At 42.3% G+C, this 14,576-nt stretch overlaps 1 protein-coding gene across 1 annotated transcript in view; it reads left to right on the forward strand.

Moving 5' to 3' along the window:
- The window catches only part of DOCK2 (dedicator of cytokinesis 2), a 420,075-nt gene that overhangs the window by 139,086 nt on the left and 266,413 nt on the right, over positions 1 to 14,576 (forward strand). Inside the window, exon 26 of the mRNA XM_059061186.2 lies at positions 14,108 to 14,256. Within this exon, the coding sequence (XP_058917169.1) occupies positions 14,108 to 14,256 (149 nt within the window). The remainder of the gene's footprint in view (positions 1 to 14,107; positions 14,257 to 14,576) is intronic.

Consider the following 14,576-nt stretch of genomic DNA (forward strand, 5'->3'; position numbering starts at 1 on the left):
AAAAACTTCTTAGGTGTAGCATCAGATCCCCATGCCTCATTACACTTAATAGAGGCACATCCGATTTTATTGCACTTCACAGATACCACATTTTTTTTGTTGTTGTTTTTTTTACAAACTGAAGGTTTTTGGCAACCTTGTGTTGTCAGATGACGTTAGCATTTTTTTTTTAACCAATAAAGCATTTAAAAATGAAGGTATGGGGCTTCCCTGGTGGCGCTGTGGTTGAGGGTCCGCCTGCCGATGCAGCAGACACGGGTTCGTGCCCTGGTCCGGGAGGATCCCACATGCCGCGGAGCAACTAAGCCCGTGCCATGGCCGCTGGGCCTGTGCGTCCGGAGCCTGTGCTCCACAATGGGAGAGGCCAAAACAGTGAGAGGCCCGCATACCGCAAAAAAAAAAAAAAAAAAAAAAAAAAAAAAAAAAAAAAGAAGGTATGTATTTTTTTAGACATAATGCTATTGCACACTTAATAGACTACAATATAGTGTAAACATAACTTTTATATAAAGTGGGAAACCAAAAAAATTTATGCGACTTGTTTTATTGTGGTATTTCACTTTATTATGGTGGTCTGAAACCGAACCTGCAATATCTCTGAGGTACGCCTATAACTACCACTGAATTTGTATGTTTTATTTGGATCCTCTTATGGGCATTTTAATCCCCGTTTTTGGAGGAAGAGAGGTAAAATGACGTATTTGACATCACGCATCCTGGCAGTAGTAAGTCGGGGATTCAGACCTAGGTCTCTTGACCCTCGATCCAGAGTTCTGCCCACTTCTCCATAACTGCCTTTGGGATCAGATGAAGCCAAGGATGGAAAGATGTTACAAGAACGGCTGCTCAGGGGAAGTGGTGAAGGTGAAGAAACACACATGCAGTTCTCCTCCTGAATACCCTCCTTCCAGCCCTTAGCTGCTGCCATCTGATTTCTTCAAGGACAGCACAGGATAATGAATAGTGAAATAACCCAACACCAAATAGGTTTCTGATTCTGAGAGTTGCCTCGGTGTAGGCAGACAGGGCTCTCTCTCTCTGAAATCAGCAAAGACTCGTTCATTCATCTAACACTTACTAGGATCCTACCGTGTGACAGACATTGTGCTATGAGCTGCAGGAGACATGACTTGATGGAGATTAGGCATCTCACCCCAGGCTCTCACTGTCTTCTGGGAAACAGGGAGTGAGAGGTTTGAAGGTCATGATTGCTATCTGCTAGCCAACTGCAGTGAGACGGGTAAGCTCAGGTTATTCAACCAATTGGAGTTGAATAAATGGTTGGTTGAATTTTATAAAATGAAAGAAGTGAGTGACTAACTGATGACTAAATCACCGAGTTGATGAATGTTCATTATTATTTAAATCTGTGATCCTAGGACTGCTATTTGTTGTTTGTTTTATTCTCCTGGTACTGTAACCTTCACTAAAACATACGAAACAACCAACCATTAAACAAACCAACCAGCCAGGGTCTTGAAACTCCTACTTAAGGCTAGCTTAAGGGAGCTAACAAATTCAAAGGATGGCTGCCTTCAGTTTGCAGAATCTCAAAGTTGGGAATAATTGTTTGTACTCATGAGCCTGTGAATGAAGTTGGAACAGTGCTGGCATTGGAGTCTACCATGAAATCTTGCCTCTCTTGGGAGTCACACCAGCTAACTGACCCTACCCTGGGCAAGCTGCTTAGAGCTCCTATTTTCTCATCTGTAAAATGCGGACAATGCCATATACAGAACAGATTTTGGTAAGGGTTAAGTAGTTTCCCAATATGGTGCCCAGAACCCAGCAGGAATTCAACATATGTTACCTAGCTCTCATACTTGGTATTCCACTCAGCCACCCCCTTTCATTCTCAATGGATTTCTAGACAAATGGTTTCTACCTTTTATGAAACTTTGACTCCTACTGCTGAGAAAACCCTATTTGAGTATGTGACCACATATTAGCTCAGAAAGACTGGTTAAGTAAAGATTGAAATTCATGGAGCCAGGGAATCATGTGAGTCTCCAGAGCAGACAGGGGCTGAGGTGAAGGGATTAAAGGATCTGTGTATCATGGTACAGAAGAGAGGCAGTGGGTCAAGGATGATATGCTCTGGAAGGGTGTGAGTGGTACTTACTGTTATAATAGGTATCCTAAGTGCTTATAAATGGATTTGAATTTCAGATGTCACTGAATTGGAATAAAATGGGGGCAGAGGATGTAAGACCCAGCTCCTGCCAGTCAAAAAGCTACCTTGACTCATTTCTCCTCTTGCATGAATTTGAAATGGAGCACATTGCTTTGATGAGAATCCTCCTTTAAAGACTGCCTGGATTATCCAGTGTAGAGGCCAGTCGGTTCAGCCCCAAGCTTTTCATTGGCTTCTCCTTCCATTAGCCAGGGTTAGGAGATGGATGAGACAGTCTTCTAAGGCTGAGCTACACTCCTCTGGTGTGGCATCGTGAATGTAATCATTCTAAGCATTAGGGAACAAATCAAATTTGGGGTCACTATTCAGTTGGCCATATCTGCACCTTTATATTCCTAAAAGCACTTTCTGTGGAGCTAGACTGTGGTTTAATGAGTGTGCTGGTTGGGGGGGAGGTTGGTCACAGTGGCGGTGTAAGTGATCTTGGAAAGTGCAAAGGGGTAACCTGAAAAGTGGAAGCACCTGTCAGGACACACTGATTATGCCCTAAGAGCTTCCAGAGGTGTGATAATGGCCCATCTCTGCAGCCACTTCACACTATCAGAGAAATGTTGATGGGAGTCTTTTCATTCCTTGCTAGTTGAGGCAGTGAAATGGGCCTCATGATTAGATCCTAACTCGATAAGCCCTAAAATGAGTCTGTTATTCTCTCCAACATTCAAAATGCATATGCTTACACATCTATGTAGTACGTTTAAACCCATCAGCAAGTTCGATTCTGCCTCTGAACTGTAACCCAAGTCTGTCGATTTTCCTTTGTCTCTCCTGCTACAAGCTAATCAAGTTTTCATCTCCTTTCCCCTTCACTGTTATAGTAAGGAGGGAGGGTAGTTTAGTGGATGTGAAAATGGGCTCTGAGATCACATTTTCTATGACTAAATCCCAGCTCTGCCACTTACTAGCTGTGTGATCTTAGGCGAGTTATTAGAATCTCTCTGAGTTTTAGTTTCCTCACCCATAAAATAGGTACAATGATAGATTTCTTCAAAGAGAGACTGCCTGGTAGAGAGTAAGGGCTCAGTAACCATTAGACTTCTTTTTCCCCTCTATGAAAAGCCTCCTCAGTCTTCTCCTACCTTCCTCTCTAGGCCCATCCCCTACCCTCTATCAGAAATACAAAACCAAACATCTTTATCTCCACCCAGTAATCAAACTCCTTTACCACGGGCCACAGGGCCCAATGAGACCTGGCCCCGGACAACAGCAACTCTCATATGATGCTTCCCATTTCCTATAATCTGGCCACACTTACTTCCACATTATTCCTCCAACATGTTAAGCAAATTTCTACCCCAGGGCCTTCACATGCTGTTTCCTCTGCTTGGAATGGTCTTCCCTGAGCTCTTTCTAGGCTGTTCCCCTCTCACCCTCAGGTCTCAGCTCCAGTTCTCCATCTCAGAAGCCTTCTTAACTGCCCCACGTGGAACAGTCTTCCCTGCACCTCCAGACTCTCTCTCTCAGGTTACCCAGTTAATTTTCTTGCTGGCAGCTATTGGTATTTCTTGTAATAGCATCAACTCTCAGGGCTCTTCCCATGTCTCCTGTAATCGTGATCATTTTTGTGTACAAGAGCTCCAGGAGGACTCTCTCTCCCAATAGCCAGCCCCTGCCTTCTCTGGCTGCCCTCAGGCAGCAGGACCTGCTTTGCCTGGACACTGAGAGCACCTGAAGTGCCCGGGACCACCCATCCCCAAGGTCTAAATACTCCAGCTGCTTCACTCCTGTGGGCCACACTGTCCCCAGAGCTCCCCTTCTGTGAGACTTGCAGGCTACCTGGCCTCCTTCCTTTCATGGTCCCACTTCCCTACTCCCCTTCCAGGGTTTTCTGGAACACCTCCTTATTTAATACACCTTCACTCAAACCTCATCTCAGAGTTTGCTTCTGGAGAATGCAACCTAAGACAATTATTATCTTCTTAAATTGTTTCTGATATCCAACTAGAACAGGATATCCATGAGAACAGTGCCTGTTACAATAATTATGTCTATATATGTTTAAGGATATAAATATATGCATATAGACTATCAGAGCTTACAAATTATATTTATAACCAGTGTGACATTTCTGGACATAACCATACTCACATCACTGTGTAAATTCCAGCAATTACACATCAGTCTACTCTTCCTGCCATCACTCTGCTTCTGAATGGCAAACACTAACTTGTTATAGGGGTTCGCTTGTAGGTTTAGTGCAATATCACGCTTTATGTTAAATGTAAAGGATATATGGCAAAAGCAATAGCTTGGTTTGGACATTAAGTGGGTATCTAGTATAAAGTTCTGAACATATGTTTCTTCTTTAGGATTTACTGCCTAATTATATTTTCACCCCTTTAAGATACCTGAAGAGAAAGTTTGCAGTTGCTGAGTTCTGAAATCTCTAAATAGGCTATGTTTGTTGAGCTGGGGAGACATCTTTTGGCCCTCAGGGTTCGTAAAGTGGAGATGTACATCATGGCTGAGGCAGGCTGGAGGGGGAGTGAGGGGTGATTCTGACATTGTACTTAGGCGTGTTTCTGGGAAGGTAAGGAGAGTGAATCATGAAGAGCTGCTGAAGAATGCGCGGGGGGACAACGGTGAGTGGTAGGGTTGTAAAAGGCTTGTAACCTGATCTGGAATATGAAGTTTGTGGGTAGTTACTGATTTCCCAGCGGGTGGAATTACTTTCCTTCATGAGACGCTGGCTGGAGGAAGGCGGTGGTGAGAACAAACTGCTGTCAGATTGGAGCTGTGTGTGGCTGCCCTCCTTTGTGGCTATCTTGATGGAACCAAGTGGCCTCTGACATCTGCAGATGCTCCCCCTACCAAACAGAAGGAAAGCAGCCGAGCAGAGCAGGGCTGGCCCTGCTCAGCTTTGCCTGGGGAGAATGTTGGGTTTCAATTAGGGGTCTTCCCTGCTTGCCAAAAGGCTCGGGGTGGGCAGTGTGGGAGAGCAGGTCAAGCCCTGGCCACCACAAGTTCCTCTCTCTCCTCCAGGAGGGTTGCGCTGAGCTGAATTCACCTTTCAGTCAATAGGAACTTGACCAAAGCAGAACGAGCTTCACTTTAAAGCCTGTGAAAAATCGAAAAAGATTGAAGAGTCCATTAACCCATGCTGGTAATAACGTAAGGGGCTGGCTGTGAGTGGAGTGAAATTCCAAGCGAAGGCTGCCACAGGCAGGCTTAGAAATGGGGTAACCACACTGAGGACATGACTGAGGCCCTGACACACACACCTTGTGGGTTTAACCTTTCTCCCCACAGTCAGAGAGGGATTCCCAAACGTTCTCAAGTGTCTCCATTCTGCTGGTGGAGCCAGGATGTACCTGGGATGGAAGATCAGCAAACATTTCCCTAGTGGGGCCATAACGTGCCAGTCTTGTCTTCATATGTTTTGCGAGTGATTCTTTTGGCTCTACCTCCCTTCACCTCAGCTTCAGGGAGGAGAGGCAATGCCTTCTTTCTATGGGCATTGCTTTGTATCCAAAGTCCTCTGCAGAGCCTCCCTCAGTTCTGGGATGAGGTGCATGCAGATTCCTGTAGGACTGGAACTGAACTGGTACCTCTCAAAAAACCACAGGGGACGACAGTGTACACCAACTACTGGAGACGGTTTGGATTTAGAATGTGGAGCAGTTACACCTTTTGTCCTCAGCTTTGGACCTCAGCTTCATTTCTGGGATGTTAATGAGAATCTTACTGTTCGTCCTGTTACATAGACAATAGCCACGTAATGCGAGAAATGGGAAGAGGAAAGTCTAGTCTGGAGACTACAGGAGCACAGAACAGGGTCACCCAAGTCAGAGTTGGGGTGTCAGGAACATTGTCCTAGGGGATTTGGCAGCTAAGGTAAGACCTAGGAAGCAAGGAGGAGTTCGTCAGGTGAAGATGGGTGGGATAAGTACATTCTGGGCAAAGAAAATAATGTGCAAAAACTCAGAAGCGGGAGAGGAGAGGCTGTGGTGGAGTGGTGCAGGAGGTGGAGGGTGGAGAGGTAAGGAAGGGCCTGCCCACCAAGGGCCTTCAGCTATGCCAGAGCAGCGGTAAAACTCACCCCTGAGAGACTACTGAAGCCCTTCAAGGAGGGAAGTCCCGTGGTCAGGTTTGAGTTTTGGGAAGTTTCCTGCTGCTGAGATTGGAAGTGGGAGATCAGTGTGGGGAACTTGGAACAGAGGATGCAGGAAGTTGGCTCGGGGGTGAGACGGATGTGACTTCCTGATGGAGAAGATGTTGGGGATAGAGGGAGGGAGAAATCAAGTCTGACTGGCTGACTGTGTGCCTTGGGGTGTCTTCGCTCAGAGCGAGCAAAGAAGGAGCAGGTTTGTGGGGAAGACAGCAAGTTCCGATGTAGTTTTTAGGAGTGTTTTCCTGTGGGGCTGCAGTTGTGGCTGAGATGACAGATATATTTGTGGCCTGATGCACCTCCAGGTGGTTTTCCAAAGTGGACAAAGGATACATTTTGATCTTTCCGTGGAGCTGATACTGGGGAGAAGGAGGTGGCGAGAAGGACCATCTTATTTGAAGTATCCCTGAGTCGTGAAATTATTGCAAAAGCATATCACACTTCAAGAGAGCTGTGAATTCAGGCAGTGGCATCTTCTGCCATAGGATAAAACTTTCTCTGAAAAGGAAGAATCCAGAGCCCAGAAACACTGCATTTTCCTCTCTGCAAAGTCACTTTGACAAAAGGAAACTCCTTTTATGAAAATACAGTTGAGTAGCTCTGCGGGTTCCTAAGTGCCTGGTCTGAATTACAGTTTGGACTTGTCATCACCTGTTGGCCGATCTCCAGGCTTTGTGGGGCTCGGTTACCCAGGCTGTGTTTGCAGGTCTCTCACGCTTATTGCCTCTACCTATAAAGATTGATTTAAGGCTCTGCAATATTTATCTTTTAACCGTTTCTGTTTGTTTGCTTGACAGTCAAGCCACAATTTAGAAATGCAGCTTCCTGAAGCTTTACAGACTAATGTAATTTCACAGCTCCAATTACAAATGAGAAAAATTATTTCATTTCAAAACAGAGGAGCCAGACATTTCTGAGAAATCATGGTTAACTAGAAGACAAAGTACTTTCTGCAAAACAGGCTACGTTATTAATGGCTTCCTCAGCTCAAATCTTGCTGACTCTCAGCACGAAGAGCCCTCGTCCTGCGGGGATGCTGGCTTTGATCACCTGTGAAGTCGGTGACTTTCAGGTTGATAAACCACGGCTTCTGCTGCGGCCTGGTCTGTGGCTCCTACGACCTCAGTGGTCTGTAAACAATGCAGACGTGTCCACTGTCTTTCCACCTAGCAAATACATCCTTCCTCCTGCCACTTCCTTTGGACCTCTGTTTTATGGATCATAGAGTTTTGGATGGGGGTTTAATAGCCCTTCATCTGATACTTTGAATACGTCTTCATTATCCCTGCCCAGAGACAGCTACCTACTGCTTAAACATTTCTAGGGATGGAGAAATCACTATTAGACTTTTCCATGAGAATCTACCAATTTAGCTCAATTTTAAGTAGAAGGTAAAGTCCGGTGACTTCTCAGGGAGATCTTCATTAATATCTAAAATCTTCCAGCGGGCCTTTTCCCTTGCACCCATGTCTTTGTAATAAGATCTAACTGAAGTATCTCAACTGGAACACCAACAGAATGAGCTTTTTAGGAAAAACCTGACCTTTACTATTCTATAGCTCTGTTGTATGGCCACTGACAGGTTCCCACTCCCAGGAGATAGAGGAGAGGCACCAGGGTTTTTCTTGTCTACTTAACTCTGCCTCTTATCTCGGTTGGCTCTGCTGCTGTGATGGGCAAGCAACCCCTGGTTACATTCCCTCCCATCCCAGAATAGTGACTGGCACTTAGGGAGCCTTCAATAAATGTAGTAGACTGACTGACTAAATGAATGAATGAGTTAATTGACTGCCTCCGTAGATTAACCCTTTGTCTACCTTTACAAACCTCCTTTCTGCAGGTCCCAGTGATCCCATTTACAGATGGAGAGGTTTAAATGATTTTTAATCCTGGATCACAAAAGCCTATTGTTCTAGGCTTTAAAACATTGTCGTATTATGCTTTAAACTGAAGACCAACTTTCTTTAAGGTCTTATCAAATCTTTAGCTTCAGCAGAGAACAAGAATGTTATATCAGAGGCTAGGAGTCTAGGGGGGTAGAACCCAGCACTTTTATGCTCATTTGCCATCACCTGGACTACTGCAGTGGCGTATACACTGGTCTCTGTCTGCTCTTTGGTCTTTTCTTCCTCCAGCTGCCCTGCATGTTACAATGACATGAATCACCTTAAAAAAGCATCTTTTGAAGACTCCCTTTGCCTAGAGAGCTATGGAAGAACAAGATTTTTGTTGTGTTTTAAATTTCCTTTATGAGAATCTATTTTATTTTACTAGCAAAAATTAACTTTTCAGAGAGGAAGACTTTACAGTTCTTACCTAACTTAAGTGAATGCACAGTTCTTATCTTCTGATGGGGTTTAATTATGACAACATCAGTGAAGGGAGTTAAGTTTCATGACGTTGGTGAGGACAGTCATCTCCCAAAGACACAGAGTTTACAACTTCAAATGAACTCACCTAGTTTTTCCTACAGCAAGCATTTTTACACATACAGTTTCCTCTAACAAACAAAAAATTTCAGAGTTACAGTCTTTTAGAAGATGACTTTTAAAACAAACTTCTGCATGAACATTGCAGGAAATTTCTTTACCCCTTTTAATAAACAGGCCTGGACAAAATTTCAACTTTATGGTGACAAGATATGGACTAAGTATAGATTTAACGTAAATGTTATGGTAATTGGTATATAAATATTATCCAGTCTTTTTTCTTATCTCTCTAAACAAAGGGTAATGGCTAACTCAGCGCCTTGTATTCTCAAAAGTCCTTAGGCCAACCATTTCTTGAGTCCAAACAAAGTACCATTAACCAGTGGCCCATGATTCCATCTATAACATTAAGCAAAGCTGAATCAAAATTTTTGTTGCCTGTAATTTTCTGTTTCCATAGAACTATAATATTACACCACCCATTGCATTTAAGAATTTTCCTTTTCAATGTTATCTCCTGTTATTCTACTTCCAAGAGACTATTCTACTTACCCAGGTCTATGTACTCTATTTTTATTTTTATTGAAAATTTTTTTAATTTAATTATTTTATTGAAGTATAGTTGATTTACAGTGTTGTGTTCATTTCTGCTACACAGCAGAGTGACTCAGTTATACACATATATACATTCTATTTTTAATATATTCTTTTCTACTATGGTGTATCACAGGATATTGAATACAGTTTCCTGTGCTGTGCTGTACAGTAGGACCTTGTTGTTTATCCATCCTGTATATAATTGTTTACCTCTGCTAATCCCAAACTCCCACCCCATCCCTCCCCCACCGTCCTCCCCCTTGGCAACAACAAGTCTGTTGTCCATGTCTGTGAGTCTGTTTCTGTTTCATAGTTAGGTTCGTTTGTGCCATATTTTAGATTCCACATCTAAGTGATATCAGGTGGTATTTGTCTTTCTCTTTCTGACTTACTTCACTTAGTATGATAATCTCTAGTTGCATCTATGTTGCTGCAAATGGCATCATTTCATGCTTTTCTTAATGGCTGAGTCATATTCCACCATTGTATACGTTGCTACACCTTGGTCCATGAAGTCTAAATCACTCTCTGTTCTCTAAATCCCCACTCTCCTGATGGCAAGATTATTTACTCATCAGTGACCATCTCAAATGACACCTCTTCCATTCATTCCGTCAAGATTTACTGAGTAGATACTCTGATCCAGGTACTTTGTTGGGCACCTGAGATTTAGTCTGGCTGTCATGAAGCTTACACTTTGGTTGGATGAATGGACATTAATTATACTAATTAGAATTTAAAGTCTTCTATGAACGTTCCAACCGTAGATCATTTCTCTCTTCTGAAGCCCTCATGGCATTTTATGACTCTGTGAGTCTGAATTCTTTGGTTGTGAGTGACATAAACCTAGTCTGATAAATTTAACCGAAAATAAATGTATTTGGATGATAGGGAGCAGTTCGAGAATCAGAGGAAAAGCTGGGGAACCAGTCTTCAGAGAGGAGAGATTCAGAATAGCCCTGGGAGAGGAAGCAGCAAGCCTTCCCAGGGCACTTCTGTGCAGACAGATGAGCTCCAAGAAAGAAAATACCCTTTGTCTAGTGATGATGAGCACAGGCTCTGCTGTCAGACTGGATCCACCACTTACTAGCTCTGTATACTTGGGCATATCCCTCTGTTTCCTCATCAGCAAAATGGGAGAAATAACAGTATCTACCTCCTAGAGTCATTGGGAAGATTGAAGTAATTCATGCAAGAAGCTTCAAACAGTGCCTGGCACATTGTAAGTGCTCAGTGTGTTAGCAATGTCAGCAATAGCTGTTATTAAAGTTCCCTCAAGGTTCAGATCAAGAGGTTATCCTAATTAGGGTCAGGTACCCAACCCTGGTCCAGAGGAGGGCAGGGAGCCTTATAACAGTATCCCTAGGTTTATATCCCATAGCAGGGTGGCTCACCAGGGTGAAACCAGGGTGCTGTGCCAGAGTAGGTATAGCTGCTGGGCTGACAGAACAAGAACTGATGTCTGATTCTTCCCACCGATATGTTATTCTGTCTTCTGCCATTGCCCTTTGTTTTGTTGCTGATCACCTCTGTCGTATTTTAAGTATCTAATGGGTCAGAACCATATATTATCTCTGTACTTCCAGAAATACAGTGCCTTCCACATCGAAGATGTTCAGCACCTACTTGTTGTGTTGAATTAAAATAAAATTGGCATATATGATTCACATTTCAGCTCTAGAAGCATCTAGGTAGAGATGGCTTGAAATTTGGGGGGATTTTTTTGATCTCTCAAGGTTTGCCATTTTTAATAGAAATATGGAAAGAATGCTGTGTAGGATTTCAGAAACTTCCAAGTATTTCCTGAGACAGCAAAGCCAAGAGAGTTACCCATCTTTGCAAAGGTTTTAATTTATTTAAAATGAAAATCGTGGTGTACAAAGGTGCAAGTGGAAAGTTGTTCGTTTTTGTACTGTTTATGCCAGTGAAAAATGTCCATCGATAGGGGTATGACTAAATGAACAAATATGTCCATAATAGAGAATACTATAAAACAGCTATAAATAATTAACGTTGATCCTTATATGTAATAACATAGAAGGTACTCCAGAAAATATTTGGTGAATGAAAACAATCAAGATACAGAACAATATGTGCAGTATAGTCCCCTTTTATAAAAAGGCAACAAAACCAAAATGACACTACATTTTTTTGTACTGATAACATACATATGTAAAACATATAAGAAGATCTTGAAAGATGATCATCACAGTGCGATATGTTTTACTTACATGAAAAGCCAAATCAAAATGATACTACATATTTTATACTGGTATACAAACACACATACATACATTTTTATATGCACATACACATACATCTATATAGAATAGAATAACTGGTTGGCTGCCTCTGGGGAGTAGGAGTTGTGGGAGGGGCCAGAATTGTGAATAATGTTCTTAGGAAATCTTACCCTAACTTTGAAAAAAATTTATTTATTTTATTTATTTAGTTTTGGCTGCATTGGGTCTTTGTTGCTGTGCTTGGGCTTTCTCTAGTTGCAGCGAGTGGGGGCTACTCTTGGTTGTGGTGCGCGGGCTTCTCATTGCGGTGGCTTCTCTTGTTGCGGAGCACGGTCTCTAGGCATGTGGGCCTCAGCAGTTGTGGCTCATGGGCTCAGTCGTTGTGGCGCACGGGCTTAGTTGCTCCACGGCATGTGGGATCTTCCCGGACCAGGGCTCAAACCCGTGTCCCCTGCGTTGGCAGGTGGATTCTTAACCACTGCGCCACCAGGGAAGTCCCTTAACCTAATTTTTAATATTTACATTTTTTGCAAGAAGAATATATTTATGAATTATTTATTTAATGAAATGTTATCTTTTTTAACATCTTTATTAGAGTATAATTGCTTTACAATGGTGTGTTAGTTTCAGCTTTATAGCAAAGTGAATCAATTATACATATACATATGTTCCCATATCTCTTCCTTCTTGCGTCTCCTTCCCTCCCACCCTCCCTATCCCACCCCTCTAGGTGGTCACAGACCACCGAGCTGATCTCCCTGTGCTATGCAGCTACTTCCCACTAGCTATTCGTTTTACATTTGGTAGTGTATATATGTCCATGCCACTCTCTCACTTTGTCACGGCTTACCCTTCACCCTCCCCATAGCCTCAAGTCCATTCTCTAGTAAGTCTGTGTCTTTATTCCCGTCTTACCCCTAGGTTCTTCATGACCTTTTTTTTTCTTAGATTCCATATATATGTGTTAGCATACGGTATTTGTTTTTCTCTTTCTGACTTACTTCACTCTGTATGACAGACTCTAGGTCCATCCACCTCACTACAAATAACTCAATTTCATTTCTTTTTATGGCTGAGTAATATTCCATTGTATATATGTGCCACATCTTCTTTATCCATTCATCTGATGATGGCCACATAGGTTGCTTCCATGTCCTGGCTATTGTAAATAGAGCTGCAATGAACATTTTGGTACATGACTCTTTTTGAATTATGGTTCTCTCAGGGTATATGTCCAGGAGTGGGATTGCTGGGTCATATGGTTGTTCTATTTTTAGTTTTTTAAGGGACCTCCATGCTGTTCTCCATAGTGGCTATATCAGTTTACATTCCCACCAGCAGTACAAGAGTGTTCCCTTTTATCCACACTCTCTCCAGCATTTATTGTTTCTAGATTTTTTGATGATGGCCATTCTGACCCGTGTGAGATGATATCTCATTGTAGTTTTGATTTGCATTTCTCTAATGATTAATGATGTTGAGCATTCTTTCATGTGTTTGTTGGCAATCTGTATATCTTCTTTGGAGAAATGTCTGTTTAGTTCTTTTGCCCATTTTTGTATTGGGTTGTTTGTTTTTTTTGTTATTAAGCTGCGTGTAAATTTTGGAGATTAATCCTTTGTCTGTTGCTTCATTTGCAAATATTTTCTCCCATTCTGAGGGCTGTCTTTTGGTCTTGTTTATGGTTTCCTTTGCTGTGCAAAAGCTTTTAAGTTTCATTCGGTCCCATTTGTTTATTTTTGGTTTTATTTCCATTTCTCTAGGAGGTGGGTCAAAAAGGATCCTGCTGTGATTTATGTCATAGAGTGTTCTGCCTATGTTTTCCTCTAAGAGTCTGATAGTGTCTGGCCTTACATTTAGGCCTTTAATCCATTTTGAGTTTATTTTTGTGTGTGGTGTTAGGGAGTGTTCTAATTTCATACTTTTCCATGTAGCGTCCAGTTTTCCCAGCACCACTTATTGAAGAGGCTGTCTTTTCTTCACTGTATATTCTTGCCTCCTTTATCAAAGATAAGGTGACCATATGTGCATGGGTTTATCTCTGGGCACTCTATCCTTTCCATTGATCTATATTTCATGTTTTCGTGCCAGTACCATACTGTCTTGATTACTATAGCTTTGTAGTATAGTCTGAAGTCAGGGAGCCTGATTCCTCCGGCTCCATTTTTCCTTCTCAAGATTGCTTTGGCTATTCGGGGTCTTTTGTGTTTCCATACAGATTGTGAAATTTTTTGTTCTAGTTCTGTGAAAAATGCCAGTGGTAGTTTGATAGGGATTGCATTGAATCTGTAGATTGCTTTGGGTAGTATAGTCATTTTCACAGTGTTGATTCTTCCAATCTAAGAACATGGTTGGTATATCTCTCATCTATTTGTATCGTCTTTAATTTCTTTCATCTTTACCTAATTTTTAATATTTACATTTTTTACAAGAAGAATATATTCATGAGTTATTTATTTAATGAAATGTGATCTAAAAAATAAAGAAAAGAAGCTAAAAAACAAGGAAGCTCAGATACCTCTGACTGCCTTCATTCCAGAATGCCGGGACATTTTGCTTCCTGTCATCACCAAGGAACTGAAGGAGCTGCTGCAGCAGAAGGATGAGATGCAGCACCAGGTCCAGGAGAAGAAGTACTGTGTCGAGTTACTCAACAGCATTTTGGAGGTCCTCAGCTGTCAGGATGCGGTGAGTCTTCATGATGATGTAGATGTCCTGGACTCAGACTAGGACTGAGTTAAGTTCTATAATATTGATGCTGATGAATAGCAGTCAAAGTCTAAAGATAAAAGTCAGTGGCTTTCTCAATGGGCCTACTTTTCCAGTGACTAATTCCCTGTCTGTGAAAGACAGCTTGGGGACTAGAGTTAAGTGTGAGGCATTTTGTCAGCATATTTCTTGTTGGACAGGCTTTCTCAGGGTGTAGGTATGGACATACTGCAGACTTTTTAGATTGCCTGTACATCTACTAAAGCCCTGGTTTGCAGGGATGAGGGTAGAAAAGTTTT

This window comes from Kogia breviceps, chromosome 4 (assembly GCF_026419965.1).
Source record: "Kogia breviceps isolate mKogBre1 chromosome 4, mKogBre1 haplotype 1, whole genome shotgun sequence".
NCBI classification, from domain to species: domain Eukaryota; kingdom Metazoa; phylum Chordata; class Mammalia; order Artiodactyla; family Physeteridae; genus Kogia; species Kogia breviceps.